General features: G+C 50.8%; 1 protein-coding gene across 1 annotated transcript; it reads right to left on the reverse strand.

Annotated features, from left to right (window-relative positions):
- Window positions 1–333: 333 nt before the first annotated feature.
- ENO1 (enolase 1) lies at window positions 334–13,626 on the reverse strand. Its single transcript, XM_027882476.1, has 12 exons — window positions 13,518–13,626; window positions 9,344–9,437; window positions 7,963–8,058; window positions 5,655–5,713; window positions 4,932–5,001; window positions 4,612–4,745; window positions 4,242–4,464; window positions 2,632–2,829; window positions 2,263–2,464; window positions 1,778–1,886; window positions 1,257–1,315; window positions 334–797 (listed from the first exon to the last, which is right to left on the reverse strand). The coding sequence occupies exons 2-12, from the start codon at window positions 9,426–9,428 to the stop codon at window positions 728–730; spliced, it is 1,305 nt and encodes a 434-aa protein (XP_027738277.1). The 5' UTR covers window positions 9,429–9,437; window positions 13,518–13,626; the 3' UTR covers window positions 334–727.
- Window positions 13,627–15,595: the final 1,969 nt, after the last annotated feature.

A 15,595-nucleotide genomic window follows, 5' to 3' on the forward strand; every position in this document is an offset into this window, starting at 1 on the left:
AAAGGATCAGCTCCTCAGCCTTTTGTTCACTCTGCTCTCACACTGCTGGAAACGCTCTCAAGTCTTTCCTTTTCCCCTGGAAAAAACAGCACCTGGACACTCACAGGGTGAAAATCAAAGTGCAGCTCTGTGGTCAACCCCAAATTACACCTTCTATCAGTGCCATCAGCAAAGCCTGGGGGCTGAGGAGCAACTTTGTGCCACAGCTCCCCCCCCAGGGCTGGCTTCAAGGTCCCTTCCAACCCCACCCATTCCATAATTCCATGATGCAGAGGTGGACATCCCTGCCCCTTCCCCCCCCATCTCCTCCAAATAACTCAAACCCACACGTTGTTGGGTTGTTTGATGCTTTTATTTACCACATGTAAAAACACTACTATCTCTGTCTGCAGGTACCTCTTGCTGCACTGCAAATCACACAGCTCCAAACATTGACAGGCAGAAAAAGGAACTGAAGTGTTGATGCCCAGAATCACAATGTCAGGGTCCCTGAGGGTGTTAAATACACAGAACCCCCTCAAGGACTGTTCTACAGAAGCAGCAGCAGAGCATTACAATTAACAGATCAGAGTTGGTGAAAACACTGGGTGAAGGGATCATCTAGGGGAAAAGAGGACCTGCAGACTGGTCTTCTCCTTCAGCTGCCCTTAACTTTCTAGTACAGGTAACTGTGATCTAAGTAAATGACTAGTGCTCGAAACCAGAACAGGGGTCGACTGATGCACACTTAGTTGACACGAGGGTTCCTGAAGTTCCTCCCAGCAAAGCGGGCCTTGCTGCCAAGCTCCTCCTCAATTCTGGTGGGAGGGAAGAGAGCACTGGGGGTCAGCAGACAGCACAGAGCTCCTGCATCAGCACAGCCACTGGCCTTGCTCTGAAACCCCCGACCTACCTGGTACTGAAGGCACCACCAGTGACAGACCTGCCCCATGGGGTCAGTGCCACCCACCTGGCAGAACTCAACCCCAACAGTTTAAATGCTCTGCCCATGCAGAGAGAAGGACAATGTGTCCCACCCAGGATCACAGGATGCTTTGTGTGACGTTCCCCTCGGTGTGTCTGTTAAGGACCTGACCCATCCAGCTCAGCCCTTCAGCCACAAAGCCCCGGCCCAAAAGCACCTCTGCCAGGCTCACTTTATGTCCTTCAGCTGCAGGGTGGTTCTGAGAGGCAGAAGACCAAGCTGTGCCCCCCAAGCATTCCTGGAGCACTGATTCTATGCCAGGCTCAGCCCTGTTCCCCTTCCCAAGGCTCACCTCAGCAGCTGGTTGTACTTGGCTAAACGCTCGGATCGGCAAGGGGCACCAGTTTTGATCTGGAAGGGAAATCAGAAAGTTAGGGAAGAACTAGAGCAGAAACCAGGCCAGAGATAGCAAAACAAAACTGTTCAGAGAAATAAGCATAATCATGTAATAATAATTTAGTGATAAGCTTTATTTGAGCGTCAGGCTCAGTATCTAAGCACTCAAACACAAGAGGTTTTGGGAGCAATAAAGATTGTTCATTTGCCATCAGCCTCAGGATCAGGAAATCCCAGTACACCCACTGGAGTTGCCAAAGGTTTTTTACATTGGTGGTTAAAGGTGAGTTTGCACAAGATAACAAGTTTCCTGTCACGCTCCTGTGAGTCAAATCAGCTCCCTGTGTACAGGCACAGCAAATCTGCACACCTGAAGGCAGAGCAGCCTCCAGCTGCAGTGCAGCGTGGCCTTGGCTTCACCACCAAATTATCTCATCAAGCAAAAAAAGCCAAACTGCAGCAGGTACAGACACCAACCTGGCCAGTGCAGAGACCCACTACCAGGTCAGCAATGAAGGTATCTTCTGTCTCTCCAGAGCGGTGACTCACCATCACACCCCAGCCATTGGACTGGGCGAGCTTGCAGCTGGAAGAGATAAAGGCAGAGGTTCACACCGTGCCCACGTGCCCAGGAGCCTTTGCTCTGGTGACAGTGCCAGCATTCCTGGCTCTGGCAGGACAGGACTGCCCTGTGGTGCAGGTCAGGATCACGCAACAAGGCAGTGACCAAGAGCCGCCTTCACACGTGCTCAGACCCTGGGAGGTTGTTCAATGTGCCCCTGTGACGTCAAGAGCACGAAGGGACAAGTTTACTTGCCAGTATCCTCTCCAAGTTAATAACTGTTCTCCCTTCACAGATGCCCCACCAACAGATTTCTGTTCCCCTGGATCTGGTCTGGATGTTCATCTCCCTCAGTGAAAACAACCCCCACTCCCAGCCTGGCCAAGGGGGGAGCACTTACGCCTGCAGGGACTCTGTCACGGAGCCGATCTGGTTGACCTTGAGCAGGAGGCAGTTGCAGGCTTTCTCCTCCACAGCCTTGGCAATGCGCTTTGGATTGGTCACAGTCAGATCATCACCAACCACCTGGATGCCAGCACTGCCAGTGAACTTCTTCCAGGCAGCCCAGTCATCCTGGTCAAACGGGTCTTCAATGGACACCACTGCAGAGGGACAAGAGCAGCTTTTAGACAACGCCAGCCTGAATTGTTTGAATGCAGTGGTGCCAAAGGGCTGCAGCCAAGCACTACCCACTTCGAAGAACATTCCTAATACCCCAAAGAGGCTGATCAAAGGAGGAGCTCTTACTCCTTTTTAATGAAGAACTCACCGGGGTAGCCCTTGACAAAGCCCTTGTACAGGTCAGCCAGCTGGTCAGGAGTGATGTATCTGCTGGGGTCATCAGGGGATTTGAAGTCCAGGTCATACTTCCCATCCCGGTAGAACTCTGAGGCAGCCACGTCCATGCCGATGACCACCTTGTCGGTGTATCCGGCCTTGGCGATCGCCGTCTTCAGCAGCTCCAGGGCTGGAACACAGAGGGGAGGGATCTCTGAGCTCCTGCCAAACATCTGAACCCAAAAGCTCCTCGTTTCCCACCAGCAGCATCTCCACTTGGCAAAGAATCTTCATTACCCACTTTGGAAAGCCCAAAAGGCTGCACAGAAGAGGTTCTTAAACTCTCCCACTTCTGAACTGACTGGAACAAGATATTACTCTAATGCTGCTTTTAGCTTGTAATACCCCCGAGACACCATTATGGGATTCCTAATCTCTTCAGGCAGGACTACATGTCAGCCCAGAAAGCTTAATGCTAGGTGATACCACATCCTCCTCCAGCTTTATGCATGTGGGCAGGAAGCACTGGCTGCACTCTAATCCCTTTTAGCTCCTTCCACATCAGGTGCTGCCTGTGGAAGCGGTGAGCATGCAAACCCTGACAGGCCAGGGGACACAGCCTGCCTCTGCACAGGGCACCCCTCCTGGCATCTACCTGCTCTCCACTTGCCAGGGTATCTGCAGTAGAAAGCTTAGAGCAAGTGTTTTCCATTTCTTCTTGGTTTGGGTTTTTTGTGGGCTTGGCTGGGTAGCACAAACTTCAAAAGCAGCTGCTGCCAGCAACAGAAGTTCCTGGGACTGTAATGGTCATTTCAGGTCATCCTCACTGATGTCTGTGAGGGTACAGACCCAGCAAAGCTGCATGTGACACTGGGATCAGGAATGGCCCCACTCCTGGTGCTGCCTCAGTACTTTCAGTGTCAGAAAAGGCAGTGCAGTTCAGAAGTCACCCTGAACAATAACAGAACTAACAGGTGTAAAGTAACAAGCAGCTTCAGAGTTGTAGTATTCTACTGCCTTATTAGCAGCTCCATTTCTTCTGTGAGAGGCAGAAAAACAGCTCCTCTGGCACAGTTTTTGTAGGAACAGGTATTTCACTTCCCACAGACAAACTGCCTCTCCCACAGATTCCTGAACAGAATTGTTTGGCCGTGGAAGCAGCAACTGCCTCAACTTCCCAGGCAAGCCTTTGTGCACTCCCACACATGACCAGGCAGAGTGCAAACTGTTTTCCTCCCCTGTCAGCAGAAAAACAACTCCAGTAATCTTTGACTACTGGTTCTGGGAGACCTGCAGCGCACAGATGTTTCCACATCGCTTTTCAACTGGAAGGGCACAAGATTCCCCTAAGCTGCCACAGGAATGGAACTAATGAGGCATTGAAGTTAAAGCCACCCTGTCAAGCTGCATAAGCTGATGTCCAAGGGAACACCTGACCACATCAGTAGAGCAACTCGGGATGTTTGTCAGGGTAAGAAGCAGAGCTAAGAAACAGCAGCAAGTTCTACACCTTTTAACCTGCCTTTCACTGACATGGGGCAGGCATAGTCTTAATTCTCCAGCTATCAGCTACAGCTCTTGCTGCATTTAGCTCATTCTTACCTTCTTTGTTTTCCAGGATGTTGGGGGCGAAGCCACCCTCATCCCCCACGTTGGTGGCATCCTTGCCATACTTCTCCTTGATGACATTCTTGAGGTTGTGGTAGACCTCTGCCCCGATGCGCATGGCCTCCTTGAAGCTCTCAGCACCCACGGGGAGGATCATGAACTCCTGCATGGCCAGCTTATTGCCAGCGTGGGAGCCACCGTTGATCACGTTGAAAGCCTTGGAGCAGCCAAAAAAAAAAAGCCAGGTTAGAGTGTTTCAGGGTAACTTGCTAACAGCATTTAACTCTTTATTCTGCAGAAAACTTGATGCAAGCCCACGAGGCACCTGCTCAGACCAAGGTTTGAGGCCCACTCAAAGACTTACAGGAACTGGGAGAATGACCTCAGGGTTTCCAGCGAGGTCAGCAATGTGACGGTACAAAGGGACACCCTTCTCAGCAGCACCAGCTTTGCACACAGCCAGAGATACACCCAAGATGGCATTGGCACCAAATTTGGCTGAAAGAGAAGGAATTGCTTATGGAAATGTCTTTATAAAGATACTCAGCCATGCCAGCCCCACGGTTTTAATTGTGGCAGTGCACAGCACGTGCCACACACTACCCACTTCTGATAAAGTATATCAGAATTCTATAAACCCTTCTTCCCCTTTCCACCCCTCGGGGTAACACAAAGCCCACTTACATTTATTCTCAGTCCCATCCATTTCCAGCATCAGTTTGTCAATCTTTTCTTGCTCCACAACATTGAGATTCTGCAGGGAGAAGCGAGCAAAAAAACCACTGTTTGACACCAAACACAGGTTCACAAACTCACCTACCCCCCCACTTCATCATCTACATCCCTGGCAGGCACCAAAACTTGCTCAAGGGCAACTGCCAACAGCTGAATAGACCAACTCTTGCCATTATCACACAGCAGAACCTCTGGCCACTTGCAGCAGGCCAAGGCTGACAGGAAAGCTGGATGTGCAATCACTTTACACATCACCTCGTTTTGCACCATCCTCTGTAGGTAGGGCTTAGAGCCCACAAAGCACACGGGAATCTCACACAAGCAGACTTTCCTAGGTCCATCAGATTCCCTTCCAAATTACCCAGCTTGGATGAAACCCAGCCTTTCCTCATCATTCAGCTACTCCTAAGTATAAAGCACACCACTGCAGCTCCCAGGTGCTTGTGTTCCTACACACTGCACCACCAGGCTGCCAGAGATGGTTTGATTACGTATTAGATATGCATTCATTAAGTAAATTAAGTAAAACAATTGCTGTAGTCAGTTTGTTCACATGCACCCCAATCCACTAACACCCCCCACGTCACACAGTTCCTGCAACCACCCTGAGGGGCGGTCTGGCCACGCTGCCTGGCTTTTAGGTGAGGTTAAGGAAAGGCAGATTGCTCCTACCTTGCCAACCAGTGCAGGTGCAATCGTTTTATTGACGTGCTCAACAGCTTTTGAGACACCTGGAAGGAACAAGCAGATCAGACACTGGTCAACCACACAGGTTATGCAGGTGTTAGTAGGGATCTCTCTCAGGAACATCACCTCATGCTACTCCAGCCCCAGTGCACCCTGAGCTCACAGGCACATCTGAACAGAGAGGTGACCGTGACTGAGTGGGGGCTGCAGGAAGGACACGCTGTCCAGGAATGCCTGGGCAGGGTTAGGGTGCAAGGCCATGCACTGCAGGAGTTCATCCCAGTGACACTGCACTGGAAGCACATCCGTTACCTGTGTGCACAGGGCTGTCCCCAGGAACTCGTTAACATACTTAACAGCTCGGGAGACACCTGACAGAAGCGAAACAGGACGACAGAATCAAGGGGGAGAGCAAGACTCGCAGCCAACCCCACAGGCACGGCAGAGAAAGGACACACACACAGGCAAACAGATCCACCAGCCAGCAACAGCCTGACACTGGGCAGTGGACTAGAAACAAAAGGGGCAAAGAGCAAAGGAAACTGTGCAAGGCTGTGTTTGGGCTTTCCACCCAGGCCTCCACAGTTCTGCCAACAGCACTTTGGACCCAAGCCTCAAGGGGCTGAACGGCAGCATTTAGAGAAGGTTTTAGGATGGGCTGCTCATAGAAAGGGGGAAAGAAAAAGGTTTCTCCAGAAGTCAGCTATGCAGCAGCTCAGGCATTTCACCATCTGCTATGATTTTGTAACATTGCTAAAGCATCACCTTAGCACGTGTTTTACTGTGCAGTGTTTAAACCCCATGTTCAGAACAGAATGCTAATTACCTGCACCCTAAACCGCATTAATTGCTTTTCCAAATAGTCTAAGTCTGCAGATTTATATTACAGAAGGCCCACCAGTTATCTGCAACTCATCCCATTTGCTGATTATTTTTTCACAACTGTTATCTCCCAGCTGACAAAGCCCTTCAGCTGCCACAGCCTGTTAACCACTGTCTAGTTACAGGCCATTAAGAACTGCCTGTAGGATCAGACTTAACAGGTCTAAGCACACACACATTTAGCACAGTGAGGTGAGTACACATTTGCTCTTCTCAAGAAAAAGTGCCCTGGGTAAACAGCATAAGCTCTTCAGCTTTTTGGGATATTCAGTCATCCAGGAGTTTATTCTGTGTTTAAAGTATTAACAACCATGAATCTTCTAAGGCAAGGTTCTGCAAGTTAATTCAGTAGTTATTCACTCTAATTGCTCCTTCTTAATAGGCAAAAAATATTTCAGCTTCCTTTCACCTGACTGGCAAAAGAGTCTGAAAATAATTCTCTCTCCCAGCCAAAAGTCAGGATGATTGCTTATACTTGGAAGGCATCACCAATGCTTTTAGAGCAGCAAGGAGCCCTGAGTGTCCAAGCTCTCAGAATGGTCATAAGAACTACAATTACGAAATGACATCTTGTTTGCAGCTATTCATTCTCACCCATACTTGTTCCCCAGCCAGCCTGATGACTGCTGTGTTTAATTTCCTTTCAGAACACACAGTAAGTCCCCAGACAAGTAAAATATTACACCACTAACACAGACCTAAGTATCCTGGCTACCTGTAATGACAGACAAAATTCAGAGTGGCTTTAGCTGTTGTGCACCCTGGAATGGAACTATCCTCCAGGATTACCAGTGCAGAGCTGCACATCAGCTGTGGACAGCAGCTGGCATAGACCCCAGGTTCAGGATTTAACAGGCAGGGATCTCAGGAGTCTACAGTGACACAGCTGACAGATTTTAGGGTTCTTTGAGAATCTGGTCTATTGACAGACCTTGTGACTGGCTGCAGAATGGCCAAGCCTTTGGGAGCAGGCAGTGCAGATGCTCTCATGACACCCTGCTATGCACTCTGTCCTCTGACACACACACAGGGCAAGGGGAGCAGCATCACAGAGGACATCTGGGCACACTGCACAGAGACACTGGCACCTGCCTGGCCTGTCCAAGCTCCACAGACCCACCTGTGCAGGTACAGTGACCTCCAGCACGAGACAGATGCACTGCTGGAGGCACAGTCACCCTCCACATCATCCCCAGAGAACCAGCCCAGCAGCCTCTGCTTTCCCTGTGCCCCAGCCCGCAGCTGTCACCTCCCTGTGCATCTCCACTGGCCCTGCTCACTTGCCATGCCTTGTACAGAACACAGACAGCAGCACAGGAGCTCTGGTGTCCTCTGCTGCATCCAGCAGCAGCACATGCAGGGACACAGCCCCTGCTAATGGGGCTCTCTGGGTGCCCAAACTCAGGTTTACCTTTGCCCAGGTAGCGTGTCTTGTCATTGTCACGAAGCTCCAGAGCTTCATAGATTCCAGTTGAGGCACCACTGGGAACAGCAGCTCTGAACAGACCTGTGCACAGCACAAAAATGAAAGGTCTTGGCACATTAACACCCACAAAACGTCCTACACCCATAAACCATCCCAACCTGCTCATACTTCCACCCCTGGAGATGGAAGAGGAGGTTTCTAAACATCTCTGCTCACATGTACAGTGATCCTAAGAGGGCTGTCTGCTCCTTTACAGCATCGCCAGTTCATCAGTGTTTCCCTCACACTGATCAACAGCAAGCTGACTCATTCTCTTCCACTGTGCATTTCAAGTGTTTAAGTTACAAACCCATCCATTCCCTTTCCAAAAAGGCAGCTTTATTCCCTGCATCTACTTTTGAGCTCAGTCTGGCAGGCAAGCTCTTAAATTCTAAGATATGGCATAAAAGGGACAATTAGGAGGTCTATTTTATTAATGTGAGTTCTGAGCTCTTCTGACAACAGCAGAGCCACCCAGATAGCCCATTCCTCCAGCCAAGGATGCTGAACTTGGAGCAAATCTACACACTGGAGTCTGTTCTGCCTGTGGTTCAAGATGCCAGCTTCAGCCTCCAGTCTTTCCCTTATCCCACTAAATCAAAGAGCTTAGTGGGGGCAGTCTCATTAAACGACTGCATTAATCCTTTGAGGCAGAAAGATCAGCTCTTTAGTCAGTGTATTACAACCATTGTGTTTGCTCATTCCACCAAAGCACGTTGGTATGGGTCTGCACAATGCCTTTGTCAGATCCTATCAGACGTGGGATGAACAACTCACAAACCACGGCAAAGTCCTACAATAATTAAAAATATAAGATTTTATATGTGAAGGCCCAATTAGACAAGTCCTTGAGTCATGCCCGAGTTCTTGCACAGAGAAGAAACCATTACCCAAAATTCAACTCTGCAGAAGAAGACTTTTCATTCCAGCAAGTGACTGCCAGACAAAGGGCAGTCAGACAATTTGGGGAGCACTGACCACCAGGACCATCAGCAGCTGCTCAAGGACAGGAACAAAGGTCTCAAGTTTGCAAGTGCTCCCCCAGTTTATGCTTGGCCAGGGAAGGAAGGTAGGTTTGGAACCGCACTGGTACAATTTAGACTGTAAGAAGCAGCACACTTCAAAAAAATCCCTGCACTGTCCAGGCCAGGAACTTGAGCTCAGCAAACTCATCCCAGGAGAATGAGGCAGAGGTTTCTCCTGCCAGGCTCAACAAAGTTTCCTCCTATTCATGGAGGAAAAAGTAAGCACAATTCCAAGGCTAGAAAGGGATCATTTGTTTTATCAGATGGAAAAAAGGAATAAACCCCTAGAGCTGAGGACTCACCTTTGTTGGTGTAGAGGTCTACCTCAACAGTGGGATTCCCACGGGAGTCAAAGATTTCACGGGCGTGGATCTTGGTGATGGACATCTTTAATACCTGAAAAGAAGATTTTACCATTACTCATGGAATAGGTTGGAAGTTTCCTTCTGATCATCTCCTTCCACCCCCTGCCATGGGTGTGGTTCCACCAGACCAGGTTGCTCCAAGTCACATCCAACCTGGTCTTGGACACTTGCAGGGATGGGGCAGCCACAGCTTCCCTGGGCAACCTGTGCCAGTGTCATCACCTTTATCATTGAAAAAACCTCTTCCCTGTATCCAAGAGAGAGTCTTTTTTGATGTTTCTAAGTGACCTCATTGCAGTACCATGAGACCCTGCACAAAACAGTAGGAACAGATGACGTGAATGCAAGCTCCTGGTAGGCAGCAAACTTGGGAGCTTCAGCAAAGAAGGAATCTCTAACAATAGCAGACACACCTTTTTGGCAGCAGGTCACATTGTCCTTACAGTTATAAAGTGGTAATTCCTCTGAAATGTTTCTCTGAAATGTGGCATCTTTCTAATTCCCAGGAGTCTCCAAGACTCTGGGTAGGCTCTGCACAGTCACCACGGAGTTGGGGTGGCCATCAGGTTGCAGCCCAAGCTGCAGGTGAACAGAGCTGGCAGAGCCCCATCCCACACCCTTCCCACCACAACCTGCCAATGCCACTCCCTGGCTCCTCAGGCTCCCCAGAGGCTGGCTGTGTGTGGCCTTCAGCAGCTTCAACAGGCCACAGACACAACCAGCACCACCCAACTCTCACCAGCCCTGCCCCAATCCCTCTCCCACACAGCCCAGGGGTGCCAGGGACACAGAAACCCCCTCAGAACCCCTGCCCAGGGACCTCACAGGCCTCGCACCACTCTCAGAAGGCAGCAACTGCTGCAAGCATCAGCTTGACTTTTATATCCTGTACTAATACCTGCAGGTATGAGACCAGTTCAGAAACACCACACCACAGGAAAACTTTTTATACTTGGAGGGAGTTAAGAGTCAAATGTTGGGAAGAACATCTTCTAAGCCCAGAAGCTTTGTTTTCAGAGAGAGATCTCTCACCACGTAAGAGCAGCCAGGCAATCCTAATACAAAAAATCTCTGCTGCCAGTTGGAGTTCTTTTTGATAAGAGTTTGAAGTGCAACAGCTCTTAGTATGCACAGCAGCTGCTCAGAGCCAAACAGAGGCTGTGTCGAAATAGAAACAGTCACAGCTCCAATTAAGAGCTTGCATTAATAGTTACACCCTGTCAACTATTTACAGGAATAGTTTTTCCTTTTAACTTTTCCTCTTAAAAGGAAGAGAAATCACCACAATCTCCTGAACAGTTCCTTCTCCCCCTTCTCACTTTTACACACGTAAGAAAACTCTTATGTAAGCTTGGCTAGATTTTAAAACCCAAGTCATACACATGCCTGTAAGCCACTGACTGGCACCAAACCCAGCCCATCTGCAGAGAATAAAGCTCAGTCTCAGAAGCAGAACTATCTGGAATCTGCCTTTTTGGCAAACCAGTGTGGGTGGCAACTCTGTTTACAGAAACGGTCGTGAATCCACAGTTATTGCAAAGTTAAGAAAACACGACCTTAGCAATGCTGCTGCTTGTTCTGAGTCTGTGAGAGGAGTAACTTCACACACTCAGCTCTTCCTCTACAGCAAATTCCTCTCCCCTCAAGTTAGAAACTCAGGCAGCCATTTGCTTTGTCTTCTTGGCTTTCAAGTGTCCCTTCCAGCTGTCCTGCCCTGCATGTTGTATAACCTCTAACATTTTCAAGTGCCTGTCTCGAGTCAGACCCGCACACTGACACATGATATGACTAATCTAGGAAGCAACACAACTTACTTGGAGCTGACCTTCACGCTGCCACCACTGAAAAATATACAAGCTAGAAATAAATCCCTGCAACCCTCCAGTTATCAGTCCCTCCCACACCAACATTTATCTCTCTGCAGGTGCACTGAGCACTGGCTAACAGGAACATTGCCCACTCATCCAAAAAGGGCTCTGAGAGTTTATTAGGCTGGCACTTTCATTTTCAGAACTGTGGCTTTGCCACAAACCTTTAGGTGTCTTATTCTTTGAAAGCACAGACAGCTCACAGGAAGTCTTAGGACAATGCAAGGATTGTTGGTTGACCTCCACAAGGGAGGCACTTCAGGAATACACATTGCAAGAGCTTCCACTGGGAATGTCTGCCAGGTCTGACATTACTGAGCATCCTTGACAAACAACCTCTCCAGAAGTCCCTCCCTCTCTTGCACAAAGAGCCCTTTTACAGCACCACTCCAGAAATCCTTCACACCTTTTTTCTTGCTCATTTTGCAAACCCCCTCAACTCCTGTGCTCAAGGAACAGTTCTCCCACTGAGCCAGAAGGTAAAACTGAAGCTGTTTAGCTCCCCACGAGCTCAGCATTATCACTCCTGCCTCACACAACTCATCTAGAACACAGGGGTCAGCCTGAGCACAGGTTTAACTGTGGAAATGCTGACTGAGGGCAGGAGAGGTCACCAGCAGCACTGTCTGCTCCAAACTTTGGACTGAGCTGTGGAATCAGCCCAACACGCAAATACCACAGTGGTATTTAACACACACATTGCCTTAAACCTTCTTCTGCAGCATAATCTGCTGACAAGGTCACTGTCTCCCTGCAGGGGAGAAGCCACACACATCAGCTTTGCTGCCTTCCCACCAACACACGTGTCAGTACCTACTCAAGGCTAAGTCACAACCCACTGCCAGCTCTGAGTACTCACACCACTATCTCCTGAAGTCCAAGAAATCACCACTTACTGCCCATCCGATTCCGTGCTCTGCACAGGAAATGCAGTACTCTCACACCAAAGGGGACTACTCCAAGTGAAAATTATTTCTAAAGATTTTTATTTACTGCCGACTTTCTCATCAAAGATTGTCCTTGTGAGTTATTTTGCAGCCACACGTCTGTGAAGTCAAGGCAGGGTTACAGCTGAGCACTGCAAGCATCTGAATGGAGATTTAAAAAGCAACACTGAAGTCCGGCCTTAGGAAGAACTACCCAAGTGTCTTATTACAGAAATGCCATTTACCAGCTTTGCCTGACATTTAAAGGTCTTGTGTGACCCCAACTCTCATATCATTACCACCCCTTAGACCTTTGAGCTCACTCTATCAGATTCAGCACATCAAACCCACTGCCAAAGCCCTCCTGAAAACTGGGCAAACGTGCACCTTTCCAACCCTCCTGCTCTGCACTCTGAGGGGTTAAAATGCACCTCTATCTCTGCAACGTGATACAACGGGTTCTAAACAATGCCCGGCAGGGAGTAAATCACAGACATGTTGAACCACTTTCTCTCCCCGGTGTTTAATAAGATGGAGGCCTGAACCCGCATCGCCTCAGCCCGTGTGGGTTTGGATGACAAACTTCAGTACTTCCTGCCAGGCTCAGACAGTCACAGCCCTACCCTGTGACTCAGCAGGCGAGTAACGGAACAGGAGCAAGCCCAGGATCCTCTCCGGCAGTCCCTGCACGAGGCAAGAGGGTTAGCACGCACTTCTTTCGTTCTTTCTCCACACCTCAACGTCCAGAGATGCACGTCCAGGTGCTGCTGCCTTGGGATAGCCAGCACTGAACCACGCGCTAAGAGACCTCAGGCACGGATTGGAGCGCCGACAGCAAACGTTAAATATTTGAGATGGGCAGCTGAAGGACATCCACTGAAGAGGGGAAAAGTCCGAATCACCACGGGCAATCCGAGAGCGATTGTTAATGATTAAGAGGGAGAGGTTAAACTCTGCCTTTGAGGGCGCCTCGACCCATCATATATCCCAAACTTTGGCCCAGCCTTGACCCACCGTATCCTCCCGAACTGTGTCCCCGCCTTGACTCATATGACCCATCATATTCCCCCGATTTTGCCCGAGCCTCGACCCTCATATCCCGCTGATTTTACCCCCTAATCCCACACGTGGCCAGGGTTCAGGCCGCCCAGACCCCCGCAACGCCCACCGGTGCTGCGCGGACCGCCCACAGCGGCCTGCACCCCTCAGGGACCACCGCGCCTTGGCCCCATCCCGCGGGGGCGCCCGGGACTCCACGTGAATCGCGTCGCCGGTGCCCAGGGGGGCGCCGAGGCCGGGCGGTGCGGGCGCACTCACCGCTGTGCCTGCCGCTCTGCAGCTCCGCCGCTCTCACCGCCCCGGCTCTGACTGAGGGCGAGCGGCCGCGCGCCCGCCCCCCTATAGCCGCCCTCGCGCGCGGGGCCCGCCCCCCGGCCGCTCCCATTGGCCGGCCCGGCCCCGCGCCGCGCCCCGATTGGCCGCCGGCGCCTCGCGCCAGAGGCGGACTGGGGTGCGTGTGCTACGTGCCGCCGAGAGCCGGCCGGCGGCCGCGTGCACGGTGCGCGCGCGGAGGGGGCGGGGCCGGAGCGGCCCATGCGGGCGCGGGGCGGAAGGGGGGGAGAGGACGGGACCATGTGAGGGAGGGGGGGGAGCGGGGGGAGCCGGGTCCGCGCGAGGCGCGATCGTGGAGCCATGGAATGGGGTTGGGTTGGAAGGGACCTTAAAGATCATCCAGTTCCGAACCCCTTACATAAGCAGGGACACCTTCCACTACAGCAGGTTGCTCCAACCTGGCCTTGGACACTCCCAGGGATGGGGCAGCCTGTGCCAGGGCCTCATCGCCCTCACAGCCAGGAATTCCTTCCCAAAATTCCATCTAGATCTCCTCTCCTTCAGTTGGAACCCATCCCCCTCTTCCTGTCACTACACGCTCTCGTAACTCGTCTTGCCCCATCCTTGCCCTCAGTTCCCCTCAGGCACTGGAAGGCCACAATTAGGTCACTGTGAAGATTCTCTCCAGGCTGAACAATCCCAGTTCTCTCAGCCTTTCCTCACAATTGTGTCCATGTGGGGAGCTGGGTCCACTTCTGGGCTCCTCTGTACCAGAGTAGCTACTGGAGAGGGTCCAGCGGGGGCCACAAAGATGATTTGAGGGGGGCTGGAGCATCTCTTTGATGAGGAGAGACCGCAGGAGCTGTGAGGAAAGTCCAGAGAAGAGAATACAGAGAAGAGACATTATTAATGCATACAAATATCTCAAGGGCAGAGGATGGTGCCAGCGACGGGACAAGGAGCAACGGCCATAAACTAAAACACAAGAAGTTTCACCTCAACACGAGGAAGAGCACGAGGGCGGCAGAGCCCTGGAACAGCTGCCTGGGGAGGGTGTGGACTTTCCCTCCCTGGAGACATTCCAAATCCACCCGGGGAACATTCCTGTGTCACCTGCTCCAGGTGACCCTGCCTGGGAAGTGGGGTTGGGCTGGGTGATCTCCGGACGTCCCAATAATTCTGTGTGGGAATGGCAACTAAAGCCCGAATGAGGAAGGCTGGAAGTGCGTGTGTGTTTGTATTAGTTCTAGGAAAAGGTTAATCACAATAAATATTTACTCTGATTTTTTAAGTGCTTAACCATCACACTTCCCGGGGTGGAGAGGGAGCACTTACGTTGAAGGGTTATGACACCTCATATCAATGTGCCAGCAGCAACAAAAACTTTTCCCAGTGTTCTGCCTGGATCTGATTCCCCAAGGCCCATTTGAAAACTACGTTGTTACAAAAAAACATAACAGAGCAGAACAGAGCTCAGAACCGGCCACAGAATTAAGGGCTTCGCCAAAATGGAGTGATTTTTGCTCCTGAAAAGCTCCAACCCCTCTGTGGATGCTGTAAAACCAAGCAATTATTCATTGATAATTATTCAGTCTGCTGTGGTGAGGTATGAGCCACGGGCTGAGCTGGGAGCTCTGTGATCAGCAAACCCTCCATCCCTGGAAAGTAACACTCAACCATCAGTGGACTCAGCGCTGACCTCGTGTCCTGGTGTTTAATAAGAGCATGACCCCTCACATGAATTGTTCCTGCAGTGGCACTGCCGAGGGATTCCTGTTCCTTCCTTGTTTACCCAAATCCCCCCACTCGCTGTTCCCTGGGACCACCTTGGCAAGTCCCTGCTCCATCTCCTGAATGCTGGAATGCTGCACTGTGGTGCTGGTGGGGGCCCGTGCCTCCCTCAACATCAAAAACCCCCCTTCAAACCTGTTTTCACCAAGCCTGGAGTTGGGGTCTAGGGGCTCAGAGGGTCAGACAGACCTCAGAGTGGGTTCAGATTAGATATTAGGAAGAAATTCTTCCCTGCGAGGGTGGGGAGGCCCTGGCACAGGTTGCCCAGAGAA

Source organism: Empidonax traillii, unplaced genomic scaffold, assembly GCF_003031625.1.
Source record: "Empidonax traillii isolate 1590-97213 ecotype Southwest subspecies unplaced genomic scaffold, ASM303162v1 scaffold106:size2091409, whole genome shotgun sequence".
NCBI lineage: Eukaryota > Metazoa > Chordata > Aves > Passeriformes > Tyrannidae > Empidonax > Empidonax traillii.